Raw genomic sequence first — 15,797 nt, 5'->3', positions numbered from 1 at the left:
AATATTAGAAACTTGAAGAATAGCTGGTTACTGGAATTATAAACCAAGGCACATAGGTCGGTGTCTGTCATTACACTTTATCAACTCTATATCTAATTTTTTCTGACCTTAAATGCAGATGAATATTCAGCCAAAGAAGAGGCAAAAAATCAAGTCTATGAAGGCTCTGAATCTTATTCAAAAGCAGATGTAGTAGTCAAGTTTGACAGTTGGGATGCTTGTTATGCCAAAGCTGTGGCCCAGGCTTCCTTGAGTGCTTTAAAACAGCTTATTTTATCTGATAAAAAGCTCCCAGGTATGTGTCATCTTAACTCTTGCATTTTGTTTTAGTTGATTTACAAGTGTATACTGTCATCAATGGGGGATTGACCTTGTTGAGTTTTTCTATCCGATCAAACAAGAATGCTTGCGTGATTTATATTACTCTTTCCGCCTTAAACATTTTCTCAGCTTTGGGACGTAGTAGTAACTTCATTTTGTCGATAGCATCTTTGCTTGGAACAACTCTCAGGTTTTTCTTACAAAAAGAAATAAACAAGTAGTGAGCGTTTATTTTGGGGATATAAAGGGGTGTTCATTTATTATAACTGCTACAGAGCTGAGTTTTGAAAAAATCATGACACTGCTTTGGTTAACCTCCAGATTCATGTTCACATTTACAGTAAATGATTCTCCTACTAAATGTGAGCTTTGATTTGGCGTTGCCTCCACCTTTCTCCCCATAATAGCAACTTGGTGTAGGATGAGAAGCTCACCTAATCGTGCTCCCTCTTACCATTAGAGAGAAATTTCTTTGTTTCATCTCAATTCATAATTGCACCATTGTTACTTGTATGGCTTTGTGTGACTAACAGAGTGGTGGTGTTTGCTCACAAAGGATTGAGGAGGTCATAGTAGTGTATTAGCCAATATCATATGATGAGGTTATAAACTTAATGTAGTGTGTTATGTTTTATTTTGAAGATTTGCTCCCTTTATTACTCCATTTCTGTTCACAAATTGGTTTGCGTCATGTGTTTCTTCTATTTGTCCCCAGACACTGACTCTAAAATCCTTTCCTGGTTGTAGTTATATTTCTGAGGTGTGAAGCAATTAACACTTATAGACTTTCTCTCAATCGTTTTTTGACTTCATCTGCCTTTGGGTCTTCCTCTGATGTATAGGCTACACGGCTTGTGGATAATCATAACATGCTTATACAGAAGGCCTTAATCTTGACATGTTTTTCTTATCTAATTGACATAATCAGAAAGTATTGGGATTATATGTTATCTTGAAATTTGTGGGCAGGCTTGACTTTTTTTTTTTGGTGGGGGGGTGGGGAGGGGTGTGTATTTTCCTAAAATTTTCTTATTGTTAGCATTCAATACTGAAACTAAATTGCGTTAGGAATTCCCCTCGTGAGGAGGGGTTCTTTACGTTTTCCTAATTTTTCTTACCTCTAAAAAAAATATTCAAACTATATAGGGTAAGGAATATGTTTTCCGAAAGTTGTGAAAATGTTAGGATTTTTTTACTTTTGCTACCTGTGAAACAACTCGATTTCAATTTTGCTACCCATTAAAACTTTTATTTTATTTTACTACCTAACATATGCACTTTTTTAAAATTTTGCTACCCTTTAACGGAATCTGTTAGGGTTCCGTTAAGTTTATTATTTTTTTTAAAAAATAATAATAAATTAAAAATTAAAAAATTAAAAAAAAAAAAAAAACCAGCCACCCCTTCCCTCCCCCCTGCCGGCGGCCAGCACCTAGAGTTTCGGCCGGCGCCGGCGCGCGAACCCACCCCCTCCCTACGCAACCCCCCTTTCCCTTTCCCCTTCCCCCACCCCTACGCAGCCCCGACCCCCCTTTCCCCCTTCATCCATCACTGCCCACCTCAAGCCACCCACCCACCTCCCTCCTTCGAAATTGGTTCGAATTTGGGCATAATTTGAACAATATTGTCGAAATTGTTTTAGGGCTTTTGTTTGTTTACATTTGAATTGCAAAATCATGTATTTAATTGTTGTTTTCGTTTTGAAATCAATGAGTTTGATTCGAAAAAATTAAAAACCCTAAATTTTCCCCTAATTTGATTTCAAAATTTAGGGGTTTCGTTAAGGGGGTTCGAGTGGCTGGGAGGTGTCGCAGGTGGGTATGGTGGGGTCGCGGGTGGGTTGGGTTGCGATGGGGTGGTGTTGCGATGGAGTGGTCTCGCATGTGGGTTTGTGAGCTGGGCGTTTCTGGGCTATTTCGTGGGTGGCTGGGTGCTTTCGAGGGGGACAGTGATGGATGAGGGTGGTGGAGGGAGGTGGAGGGAGGTTGGTGGGTGTCTTGAGGTGGGCAGTGATGGATGAAGGTGGTGGAGGGACGTGGGTGGCTGGCTTGAGGTGGGCAGTGATGGATGAGGGTGGTGGGAGGGGGGTGGTAGTTGAGGGGAGGGGTGGCAGTGGTGGCTAAGGAGGGAGTGGTGGCCGAAAGGTGGTAATGAGGCTGGCTGGATCTCACTAACGGAATTATTAACGAATTCCGTTAACTGGTAGCGAAATTAAAAAATGGGGATTGGATAGGTAGTAAAATAAAATAAAAGTTTTCATAGGTAGCAAAAGTTAAATCGACCTGTTTGACAGGTAGCAAAAGTCAAAATTTCCAAAATGTTAACATCAGATGGTATGGGAATACCAGATTGGGATGAAATAAATAGAAAATTTGGCAACTTTGATAGGAGATGATTTTTTTTGTTAACATTGAATTTAGAATGGATATTGAAAAACATTCAATGAATACAATATTGTTTGAAATTGCCATGTTCTTTCTCTTCTACCCTAATTTCAGTTGTGACTTGATTGTCTGTCTAATCGGTTACATATCTAAAGATTTATGTTAAAGATAATTTCACTCTGGATAATAACACTTCTGAACATGCTCTTTTCAGTGACAAACATCACTTCTTGAACGTTAAACTAGGACAATTTTATGAATGCTATATATAATCTTCTTTATGCTATAAGGAAAAAAGTTATGTTAGTTTCTTGAGGAAATTTTGAAGCTACAAATTTAAGCATGTCTTCTTGTTTTATTTGAATTGTCTTTTTTCTTAGGTAAAAAGAGTCTATATATAAGATTAGGGTGTCGTGGAGATTGGCCAAACATCAAGCCTCCAGGTTGGGATCCTTCATCGCCAACTGATATGCCTACCAATGCATAGTAGATTGAATTGTAGATGAATTGCTCCTCCAAAAGCAGATGTTAAACTTGAAAATGTTGTCTCCTTCATGGGGTGCTTGTTAAGGCTTGTAACAATCATGGTATCCCTCATAGTTGTATGTTCAACATATGTATTTTTAATTTTATTTTTTTAATATTAAATGCTTTGAGTTTCATAATTGGTGGTGATTTACTCTCACATGTTTATAAGAAAAGAATATTCAAAGGTTTATATTGATGCAAAAAAAAACAAATTACACTATTGTTTAGGGTCTAGAGTGCCTTTAAGCCAAGGTATACCCTTGGGGGTGGTTAATCTCTTTAAAAGATACTCCCTCTTTCCCACTTTACTTGCAACATTTTGACTAGACACACTTGCCGATGCACATGTTTGACTGTTGATATCTTTTATTATATATTTATATAAGTTATAAAAAGTTTATATTAAGAAACTATACATTAAATTAAACCCAACAACATCTTACATGATTACATTGACTTTCATATACTAGTTAAAAAAAATGGTCAAAGGGAGATGTGTGAATAGTGCAAAAAGTCAAACCGTTACGAGTAATTTGGGACGGAGGGAGTATCACTCACTAGCAGTGTGCCATTGTCAATTTGGCTAGAGTTGAAATGACTTGGTTTGAAACGAGTCCATTAGGCCCACGAGTTGGGTTGATTTCATTCTTATTATTAACATGCCTGTTTAATTTTCAGTTTATGTTTATACAATTTCAATTCAAGTCGGGTAGTGACAAATTTCGTTCATAAACGATTTTAGTCTTTCAAAATATAAACTTTTGTTACATAATATATGTACTAGTGGATGCTCATTATATCCTTATGATTATTCAAGATTATTCTAGATACTATTGTTCCCCAAGCAAACCCTAATTGTATCACATATTCACATGTATAAATATACTTGTATACTCCCACATATTATTCAATAAGAGTATCAATCTATTCTCTCCCCTATTTTCTCTTCTTTCTCTTTAATTTCATAACACGTTATCAGCACCATTATTAGCTAATTGAGCGAACGGAATCATAAGGTTAGTATTCTCGTTTAATTTCTTCCTATCGAAATCTGAGTACTGATTCTTCCTATTGAAATGTGAGTACTGATTATGTATGTACTGATCGAAATAAATTATGGCATGGTTTTTCATGATTTATTTAATTTTGGAAAAATTGACATTTGTTACCAGTGAGAACACCCCGTGTCACATTTGCTACCCGTTTAAAAAAATTTATTTTGTTACCACACAAATCCCTAAAATATATATTTCACTACCAAAGACTAAGACCGTTACTGTTTCCGTTAGCCACCGTTCAACCACCTTGCATCCACCCCTCCACTTCACTGCCACCCGTCCCCTCAACTGCCACCCCTCTCCCCTGCCAGCGCCGGCACGACCCCACCCCCAACCCCCCTTGTCGGCGCGACCCCACCCCCTTCCTTTCCCCCACCTACGCAGCTAACCCCCCTTTTCCCGTTCTTGCTGCCCCGACCCCCACCCCGAACCGGAAACCACCCCTTCCCTTTCCCCCACCGGAAATCGCCCCCCTCCCTATCCCCCCACCGAAATTGACCCCTTCCCCTTCCCTTACCCTTTCGGCCATCACTTATCCTAAACCACCAGCCCCAAACCACCCTAAACGAGGGTTTCGATTTCGGTGGTTTGGGGCTGGTGGTTTAGGATTTCGATTTCGAATTTTAGGGTTTTGATTGGCCGGTGGTTTGGGGCTGGTGGTTGGGGCAACAAGAAGGGGAAAGGGGTTCGTTGGTTGCGTAGGGGTGGGGGAAAGGTCGGGGTGCCGCCGATGAAGAATTTGGTGGAATTTCGCGGCGAAGGTGACAGTTTAGCAGCGGGCGACCACGAGGTTAGGGGTGGTTGGCGGGGAGGAAATGAAGGAGGTGGGGTTCACCGGCTTCGGGGAAAAATTTGGGCGCCAACAAGTGGAGGGGGAGGGTGGCTGACGCCAGGACAAGGGGAGGGGGGGTGGGTGGCCGACGCCGGGACAGGGGAGAGGGGGTGTTTGAGAATTTTTTTTTAAAAGTTTTTTTTTTGAAATTATTTAATGAAATAAGGGGCCCACTTAACGGAACCTTAACGGATTCCGTTAAGTGGTAGCAATATATACAGTTAGGGAATTTGTGTGGTAGTAATTTATAATATTTTTTTAAACATGTAGTAAATGTGACACGGGGTGTTTTCGCGGGTAGCAAGTGTCAATTTTTTCTTTAATTTTTAAAATTTATCTTTTTTTTTTTATTAAGTCAAATATTTAAAAATCCTCATAGGATAATAATGGGTATTTTAGTGCATATACTTTCGGTGTACGTCGGTTTTGATGATGCCCAAAAGTCCTTTTTTTTTTTTTTTTTTAGCATACTCATACTCCTTTTATTGCACTGAGTTCATGCGCCTATCAAGTTTGGCTTCCCATAACCCTATATTACATACATGATATGATAACAGAGTAATTCATGCGAGTATATAGTATGGGACCATATTTAATTATGGTCCCATATTTTCAAGTGTAAATTTAATGCTTATATATAAATTTACGGAAATTCATAATTGTAAATATATTAAAATGATTGGTCTTGAATTCTGTAAAGGCTCAAGAAATTTCGTAGTTTACAAAAGGCATACTCAAGATCAGTAATTTCAATTATCTCGTATATTATTTTAATACGGAGTATGATTCTATGTATTATTTAAGTGCATAAATCATTTTGTATATATTAGCCATAATCTTCTCCTTGTTTTTAGTGATTGATTATTTTCTATATACTACCTCCGTTACATATTATTTTCAACGATTTGACATAAAGTAGAGAGAAAAAATGTCTAATCGTTGCAAATAATATGTAACGGAGGTAGTATATACATAGATTTAAATATGTCTTTGAAGGCACTCAATTTTCTTCATTATAGTCTATCTCTGAGTAACCAGAGATAATATATATATATATATATATATATATATATATATATATATATATATATATATATATATATATTTTGACGGGGATAACCAGAGATAATATTAGAACCATGTACTTGCATATCATATCATATAACTAATATATAAAGCTAAACTTTTAGCCAGGTCACGAGACAGCGACACTTGGCGTTCGAATTTTTCGCCAAGTGTCGTCCCACGTTGGATAGATTTAAATAGACTTCATAAGATAGAATTTTACGATAAAATTGTTGGTTTAGAGTTTTATTTTCGATAAATTACCAATATTTCAGACGTACAAATTGAATTATAATTTTATTCAAAAAAATTATTAGATTATAATTCTAAAAAATTATCATATAAATTTATTTTTTTGTATCATAATATTTTTTGGAACGAATGAAGTAGTTCAAAGCGCAAGTCATGAGTTAACTCGAACTATAAATTTATCTTAAAATTCAATAAACAACCCGGGCATAGCCGGGGTACAAAACTAGTAACTAATATATAAAGCTAAACTTTTAGCCAGACGACGAGACAACGACACTTGGCGTTCCAACTTTTCACCAAGTGTCGCGCCACGTAGGATAGAGTTATATAGAATTCAATTTGTAGGATAAAAAAGTTCGTTTAGAATTCTAATTTCAATCAAATTTGGATAGAATTTTAAGATAAAATTGTTAATTTAGAGTTTTATTTTCGATAAAGTACCAATATTTACAAATTGAATTATAATTTTATTCAAAAAATAATTACATTATAACTCCCATAAATTATCATATAATTTTATTTTTTGTATCATAATATTTTTTTGGAGCGGAGAAATTAGTTCAAAATGTACCACATCTATTATATATAATATATTCTAATCAATTAAAATAATAATACTTCAAAATCTAATATAATTTTATTAATGTGTGTAAACCTACCTCTCAAACGGGTCGGATTACAAGTCATTTCGGATGGGGTCATTATTTCAGGTTACGGGTCAAGAAATATTTTCACCAATATTATTATTATTAGTCATTACATGCCTACTACATAGTTTTTTTTGTCACAAAATTAAAACACATAATTTCCTAACTACATTTGTATCAATGATATGTTTTAAAATTTGACATATAGATTTAAAATTAATCTTAAAATTCAATAAACAACCCGTGCATCGCACGGGCACAAAACTAGTAAGTGTATAAAGGAATTAGTTGACTATTCCATTAAGGGGATTAGCTTTATATAACTAATTAAGATAATTACAACAGGTAACAAAATGATTTTACAATAATAAAATCCTATTATACAGCTAGAATTAAGGAGCAAATATTAGCAAACAAGCTATATAATTACAGAGAGAATATCATGGGTCAAAGATAATTAATTGACATTATCTTTGACTTGGGACTTGCTATCATTATCATTTTGTGGTAACCAAAGTTTAATTTTCAACAATTTAATAACTTTAGTTTTGGTTATCTTTTGTAATGCTTTTACTCTGTATTGATTTATTATATATGTTTTATATTTACGATACTCCATATGAATAACTTTATAAAATTAATTTCATGTTGTAATTGTTATACTCCCTCCATCCCTTAATACAAGTAAAAGGGTAGGGGTACACTAAGTGTATACAACCCTTTTGTACACCACCAATAAAAAAACGCCAATTCATCAATGTAATAATGGAACTAAAAAAAGAAGAGGGAAAGTGTAGACACCTAAAAATGTCTCCCCAAAACCAAACCCGATGATGAACAACCTTTCACCGCCGTTATTGGTCGGGTTGAGTATTTAATCTTTGGAGTGCTTAAATCCATGTTCTATCCAATATATTTCATAAACCAATCCATTTCCTAGCTCATTTCCCTAAACCATAACCTATTTTCCTCTTTTCGTATCCGCGTCACAAAACCGAGCTGAACTGATTTGATGGCTATATAATTTTAATCCAATTATTATTTGGTTGGATAGGCCTTTTAATAAGCTTTCAAACCATATATCAGAAGCCCAATTCCGAGCTATAACGAAAAAGATATGAGCAAAACACTAAACTCGGCCCAAAACCGACACCCTTTCACTAAAACGATCATATTTTAAACTCTACAATTTATGTTGACATGATTTTAATTGAGTTGAAAAGTAGACTTGATAATATTTCAAATGATATATTATATGTCTTATTCCGAGTTACGGATCAAAAGTTATGATGATTTTAAAAACGCGTAAAAAAAACTGAAATTACCGCGCAACAGCTAAAATGTCGCGACGCGGCAGGATCTGACGTGGCCCGGGGCAAATTCCCGTGACACGATACTTTGGATGTATTTTTCATGTTTTTTAGTGCCCCGTGACTTGGCATTGGTACCGTGACACGGCTCCTTATGCCGTGACACGGTGGACTTTGCCGCGTCACGGCATTTTCTGCCGTGTTACGGTGGGTTGTTGACGTCATGGTGCTCACAAAACTTCCCCGCATCACGGGAGACTGTGCCGCGACACGGGGAGTACTGCCGTTTCACGGTTCCTTTCATTTGACACGGGACAGCTTCGTGTCCTATCTGCGTAAACCCTTCACGCGTTTTTACTCCCGTAGGTCAAATATTTCCCGCGTCACTCTAATTTTCCCCGCGTCGCACTAATTTCCCCCGTGACACGGTAGAATCTGCCGTGTCGCGGTAGCCTTTTTTAGGGGTTTTATCTTTTTAGGGTTCCGCGTGTTCCCTCGGCTCATTTTCCTTATAGATACCCCCCTCCTCTCTACATTTCGGGGCACCAAATCATTTTCTCTTCCTCTCTTTTACACCAAAAATCATTCTCTCTTTCCCTCTCTCGTATTCTAAGCCTTAAACCTATATTCCTAATTACACCATTCTTCCCCTAAGCACTCCAAGGAGTCCATACTTAATCCGAGGTTCCTTCCTTAAACCAAGGCGTGAAAGGTACAAATAACTGAGGGTTTGGACCAAATCAATTCTACTTTTATTTAATTTAATTTCTATTTGATTTATTATTTATTGAAGTTACTAACAATTTATTCATGATGTAGCAATTTAAAGGAACGCGCGGAATGTGAGTAATTAACCAATTTAATTACTTATTATTATTTCTTATTGCTAATATCATGATTAGGATTATTATTTGATTTGACTAACGATTTATTGCTTCCAATATTAACGCTAATTTTATTATTATTTATTAATCACCACATTGCATGTTTTAAAGGGAATATGTAATTGAAAATCACGCCTAATAAGATAATTTGGACAACCGGCTTAGGTTCCTTTTTAATCTTGTTGTTAATTGAAGTGATCACAATATTTTAGAATTATATGTTGCATTAATATTAACCAACTTAGCATAATAATAGTTTAGATCAAATTGAATCTTTGTTTGTATGCCTTTGGAGATCGCAGGAATCACTTTTCACTATAAGAATCGAGTAGAGGCCAATACGGGCGAATGTGACTCCATGACTCACTTCGTACCATCATCCCCGATCCTCCTTTCGTGGTTCCGAACCATATGGAGTTAGTAATCTCATGGATTATGAATGGGGTGTAACCTTCACGAGTCAATCGTTGTTGCCTATCGTTGTCCCTTTATCGTGGTTGCCTTTTATGATCCGTGAACGGTTTACAAGTTCCTTAAAAACTTGTTGGCGGCTCCCTACTTTTCTTGTCCCTAATCGTATGATGTCAATTCCCACTTCCTATGAGTGCCAAGCATATTCACACATGCTCTAACGTAGGCGTACTTCAAACGACGCCTACAATTTGGCGACACCACTGTGATCATACACTAAAGTACGGTGGCGTCCAAAAGGGAAGAAGATAGAGCAAAAGAGTCACCAACAATTTTTAGGTACTTGTAAACCGTTCACAGGGTGAAGGTTACACCCCTTAACGATCCAAGAGATCGTCAACTCCATAAGGTTTAGAACCAAATAAGGGTTCGGGGATGAAGGTACAAATCCAACCTAAAAGAGATTGAACCTGCCCTAATAATAGGCCTCTACTTTATTCTGATCGTATTCATGTGCGCTTTCTGATTAACATGCAATCAATAGAATTAACCCTAAACCTGTTTATCTATGTTGGTTGAATATTAATGCACAAATAAATCTATTATTGGCGATCACTTGAATTATAATCACATTAACCCTAACAAGATTATTAAATATCTTATTAAGCGTGATTACAAGTACAAATTCCCTTTAAACATGCATAAAAGGTGTGATCAAGCAATAAATATAAATATAATCAAGCAACATAATAATAAATCAAAATAATAATTATAATTAAAATAAAATTATAATCATAATCAAAACAATTATAAAAATAATCATAAATCATGTTAAAACATAATAAAAATAGCAAGATCCTAGGCATGATACTAACAAGATTAATAACAAACCCTAGCATGTCATTAAGCAATAAAAATCAAAATCTTTAGCCCTAACATGATACTAACAATCATAAATATTAGGAAGAGCATAAAAGGCATCATACTTTTAATCATACTAGATATTAAAGTTACCATAGACATGATACTAGGAATCAAAATAACAATCTAAGCATGAACTCTATATCATAACATCAATAAAACCATTAAAGTACTTACTTTGATGCCTCGTACCTCTTTCTAATAACAAAATACACACGTTAGTAACTTCAAGGAAAATAATAATCAAAACAATTAAATTAAATAATTGAAAGAGAGATTTGGGACCAAACCCTCAGAAATTAAACCTTTCACGTCTAGGGCGAAGACAACTTCGAATATGGCTAGGTGCTTCTAAGTCTAATGAATGCGGAATTTTGTATTTAAAAGCTAGTTTAGAAAAAGAGAGAAAGAAAGATGGTGAATGATTAAAGAGAATGAGAGAATTGAAAACTGGTTGTAGGTGAATGAAAACGGAGTTTTTACGACGTTATTTATAGAGAAAATCATCAAAAAAGATAAAATTATCAAAACAGAGTCTGGCGCACGTCAAAACTGATCAGCGCCAACGTTAGCGCCGGGCGCCAATGCTGGCGCCATGCGCTACAGCTGGCGTTTGGCGCTGATCTAGAAAATTACGCGTTTTCCTAAAATCAGATCAAAATTGCCGTACAGGAGGATAAAATCGTATTTTCCTCAAAAATGCTCTTTGATTTTAATTAAAACTCTGAAAAGTCAACCAAAGTCAATTTATCAATGCTAATTGAATTAGGAATGAAAAGAACCTTCTAGAAGAATCTAGAAGACTAAAACCATTCCTAATTGCATTAGGAATGATAAATCATATTAGGCCCTCCCCAAGATAATTGGGCCGCATATAAGGCTCAAACCAGGCCCAGTTTAGTAAATTGGCCATAACTTCTAATTGGTATACACTAGACCCTAGTGTAGGTAGGGATACCTACACCCCCCTCTAAACGATGCGTTTATCATGTTACCCACATCCCATAACCCACTAACCTACTGTAACTACCCACCATTCTCTCTAAAACCTTCTTCTTCATTTCTCTAGACTTTCTCTCTCATCAAAACCAGAAAATATGAACCAAAATTGCTTCAAAATACTACGAAATTGCTTCAAAATACTACGAAATTGCTTCAAAATATTGCTAAATTCCTTCAAATGTCTACATTTGCGAAGAAATTCAACAATCGCAACAACGCTGATTATACAAACTGCGGAGTATACATTATGAAGCATATAGAAGCATTCACTACTAAACTTAATGAGAGTTAGATTTGTGATTTGAAACCAAATAGTGTAAAAGTGATAAATGTTCAATAATGTAAGATATATTGTTCATTTATAAAGTAGTGTATATAATAATTAACATTTGTTAATTCATTTTGTTCAACAGGTGGACCAAATTAGGAAGCAAGGATGCGGAACTGATGCTATTTGAAGAAAAACACTAAATATAGGTTAAATAGAAGATAAGCAAGGAAGTTTGCAAATGAATAGTACATGTTATATGTTCATTTATGAAAGTGTATATGTTCATTAATGAATGTGTATATGATCATATCTTATATATAGTTTTATAGATGATTTTTTTTGGAGGAAAATAGACTTATAGATTTTATTTGTTAAAAAAATTATTGTAATTGATATTTCATTTTAATCTTTATTTGTATGAAAAAAATATATATAATTTTTAGGTTTTATGAATTGGTTGTTGGTTCTTTACTTTTGTTCATTTTCAAATTGATAAATAATCATTTACATATGTTGAATTTTAAAAAAACAATATACTAAAAAAGGTACTATATAGAAACAAATTCTTATGTCTTTAACACTTGAAGAACTTTGAACAAGAGCACCTTGATCATTTATTGGAACCGTGGGAGAAATAACTTAAACATTTGTCGATTGAACATTTCTGGAATGGGGTTTAAACATTTTTGGATTGAAGTTTGAACAATCGTGAGTTGAAGTTGGAACAATGCCAAGAACTACGAGTGGAACAAAATATCTAGTTTGAGATTTTGTAGACGCACTAGTACTCTTGGATTAACTTGAGCATCATTTTTAACACCAGCACCACCTTTATTTATAGGAACATTACATCGAGCTTGAGCAGCAGAAACACCAGCAACACTTTTATTTATAGGAATATTTAAATCCTTCGACTGCAAAACAAATTAAATGATCATATTAAAATATATAAATGTTCAATTACAAACACTTAAATAAACAGATAAGAAAAACAAAACTTTAGCAAGATATGAAATATCAGCTTTTTTTCCCACTGCACAAAGTTTTAATATACAATTATAAATGAACATAACAAGTTTCAAAAAATGATCATATTAAATCCTTTAAACACTAAATCCTTCGCCTCCAAATAAAAGTTAAATGATCATATTAAAATATATAAATGTTCAATTTCAAACACTTAAATAAACAGATAAGATCAAAACCTTAGCAAGATATAAAATATCAGTTTTTTTTCTCACTAATATACAATTATAAATGAACATAACAAGTTTAAAAAATGAACAATAATTAACAAATACAATGTTCAATAGCAAAATTGCACATGATCAATATGGAAAATTTTGACACATAATATTATCAAGAAAAAATGGTAAAAACAAATAATCATATATGACATAAAAAAATTAATAAGTACAAATGATAACACATAATTGATTAATTTAAAATATAAAAATGATCCAAAAAAATAAAAAAAAATTAAAAGCATACAAACAAAATCACGCAATTTTCAAACATAGAGCAATGAAATAAATTGAAGCAGCGAAATATTCATAACAAAGTATGAACAATCCAAAAACGTTCATCATAATCATAATCAAATTTTGAAAATTGAAGCAACGAAAAGAATAACAATACATAAATTAAGTTGAAATAAACAGAGCATTATAACACAACAATGTATTGATGATAAAAATTACAAAATTATGATTGTAATTACTCACATTGTTGATGAACAAACGAATCAATCAATCGAACTCTAGAAGACGGAAACACACTTTCGTAATCACGATCGAAATTAGCAGAGGAAGAATCAGGCATTGATGATCAACAACAATTATCAAAATAGTAGGAAAAATAAACTGCAAAATTAGTATAAAATCAAATGAAGAAGATGAATTAACCAGAGAGAATGTAGGTAGAAAAATGGAAATTGATCAATTGAGGAGAGAGAAAATATTGGGTTTAAAATCATTTATATACATAGCTTGAATAATAAGAAACAAGGAATTAAAAAAAAAAAATTAAAAAAAAGGAAAGAATTGAAGCATGAAGTAGCTCGTGAGTACTCCCCGCAAGCTACAAAACGGCGTAGCATTAGGGGGTGTAGGTAGACCATCCTACACTAGGATTTAGGGTATAATTTTCACCATAACTTCCTCAATATTCATCGGAATTGGGCTTATAATATATCATCGGAAAGGTCTTGTCAAGCCCCATCCAACTACACTACTATTGCACCCATATCATGGACCAACCAAAGTGGATTGGCTGCTTTTTTAAAATAAGTTTTCAAAAATAGAGAGAAGAGAAAAGAAATTAAAACTATCCGCAACACTAAACTTTCCACACTTTTGCTTCATTCGATTATGATTCGACGCAAAAGGTACTCACCATTGGGTTTGGTTTTGGGGAGACACAAATGGGTGTCTACAGAAGCCCCCACTTTGACTGAGTTTGGAGAAACGCAAGTTTCGAAAACTAAAGTCAAAGTATCGATAGGGACGGAGAATGATTCAGAACGTTCTGTGATCCCAAATCACTCTTGTAACGCCGATACCTGCAAACTAGCGTTAGTTAAACAGATAAAAGAGTTAAGAAACGCGTATCTTGCACCGTCGAGCACACGTCTCTGAAAGTAACCGATTGTTTTGATGACCTCCTGCAAGCTAGAGAATGCCATCCCGCTTGAAAACCGCTACGCCTGTAACTGCTTCCAAATTAGAAGATTGTTTCGCCTGAAACGATCCTCCTCCGCTTTGATAATATTCCACGTCCAAGGGAATACTATCGAAGATTGCTTCTCTTGAAACAATCCTCTTCCGCTATGATAATACTCCACGTCCAAGGGAATACTATCGAAGATTGCTTCTCTTGAAACAATCCTCTTCCGCTATGATAATTTTCCACGTCCAAGGGAATACTATCGAAGATTGCTTCTCTTGAAGCAATCTCCATCCGCTATGATAATACTCCACGTCCAAGGGAATACTATCGAAGATTGCTTCTCTTGAAGCAATCTCCATCCGCATTGATAATATTCCACGTCCAAGGGAACACGGTCGAAGACAACTTTGCTTGAAATTACCTTCAGTTGTTTGTGACAACTCTCCACAAGCTAGGGAATGCTGATATGTCTAGTTTATATAGTGTTTTATCCCCGTCCCTTGGTCGTTATTAGTAGTGTTTTTGGCTCTTTCGGGCCACTTTTATTACTAATTTGTGTATCTAGTGTTTTTGTAGTTTTAGTTGTATTTTATAGGAAATTGCACTCTTGGAGCATTTTCCCGGGCTTTATGGATCGACTACGGAAGCTAGAAGGACACGACCACTTTTGGAGCCCAGGATCGGTGAGAGCCGGTGATTAAGGGCTCGGTAATTGGGATCACGAGGCATTTGGACCAAGTATTCGAGACCCGAGAGGAAATCTGGATTGGGCCGAGAAATCTAGCCCAATCGAAGTCCAAGCCTCGAAGAAGAAGACCGGGCCCGATCGGGCGAGCATATGCCCGATCGGGCGGATGCGCGCAAAGGCACCCTTAAGGAAGAAGCGCGCCCGATCGGGTGAGCGTAGGCTCGATCGGGCGCGGCATGCCAGCAGTGGGCGTTGTAAAAAGGCGGGCCCGATCAGGCGGCCCTTCGCCCGATCGGGCGCGTGTTTTCTTAGTAGCTGATTAGTTTAGTTCTAATTCTTGTTTTTAGGAGAGGTTTAAATACGTTTTGTACGGAATTATTAGTTACCTTCTTTCTTAGACTTTCTCTCTCTACTTAGTATTTTTCTCTCTCTTAAATTCTCTCTAAACTTTTGTTCTTAATACTTCCTTTAATTCCAGATTTATTTTTGGTACAATTTCTTCCCTCTTTAATTTCAGCTATTTTAATTGTTTTCTTGATTATGCTTTTAATTATTT

General features: G+C 35.4%; 1 protein-coding gene across 2 annotated transcripts in view; it reads left to right on the top strand.

Annotated features, from left to right (window-relative positions):
- The window catches only part of LOC145623916 (putative inactive shikimate kinase like 2, chloroplastic), a 31,157-nt gene extending 27,768 nt beyond the window's left edge, over nucleotides 1-3,389 (top strand). Inside the window, exons 7-8 of one of the 2 annotated variants that reach the window (XM_081676827.1) lie at nucleotides 119-295; nucleotides 3,086-3,389. In XM_081676827.1, the coding sequence (XP_081532953.1) occupies nucleotides 119-295; nucleotides 3,086-3,192 (284 nt within the window). In that variant the 3' untranslated portion in view covers nucleotides 3,193-3,389. The remainder of the gene's footprint in view (nucleotides 1-118; nucleotides 296-3,085) is intronic. The other variant, XM_081676826.1, reaches the window with a different exon arrangement.
- Nucleotides 3,390-15,797: the final 12,408 nt, after the last annotated feature.

Source organism: Chenopodium album, chromosome 3 (genome assembly GCF_948465745.1).
Source record: "Chenopodium album chromosome 3, dcCheAlbu1.1, whole genome shotgun sequence".
In the NCBI taxonomy this organism is placed as follows: domain Eukaryota; kingdom Viridiplantae; phylum Streptophyta; class Magnoliopsida; order Caryophyllales; family Amaranthaceae; genus Chenopodium; species Chenopodium album.
The sequence above is the reverse complement of the archived record's forward strand: the minus strand, read 5'-3'. Positions and strand labels throughout refer to the sequence as shown.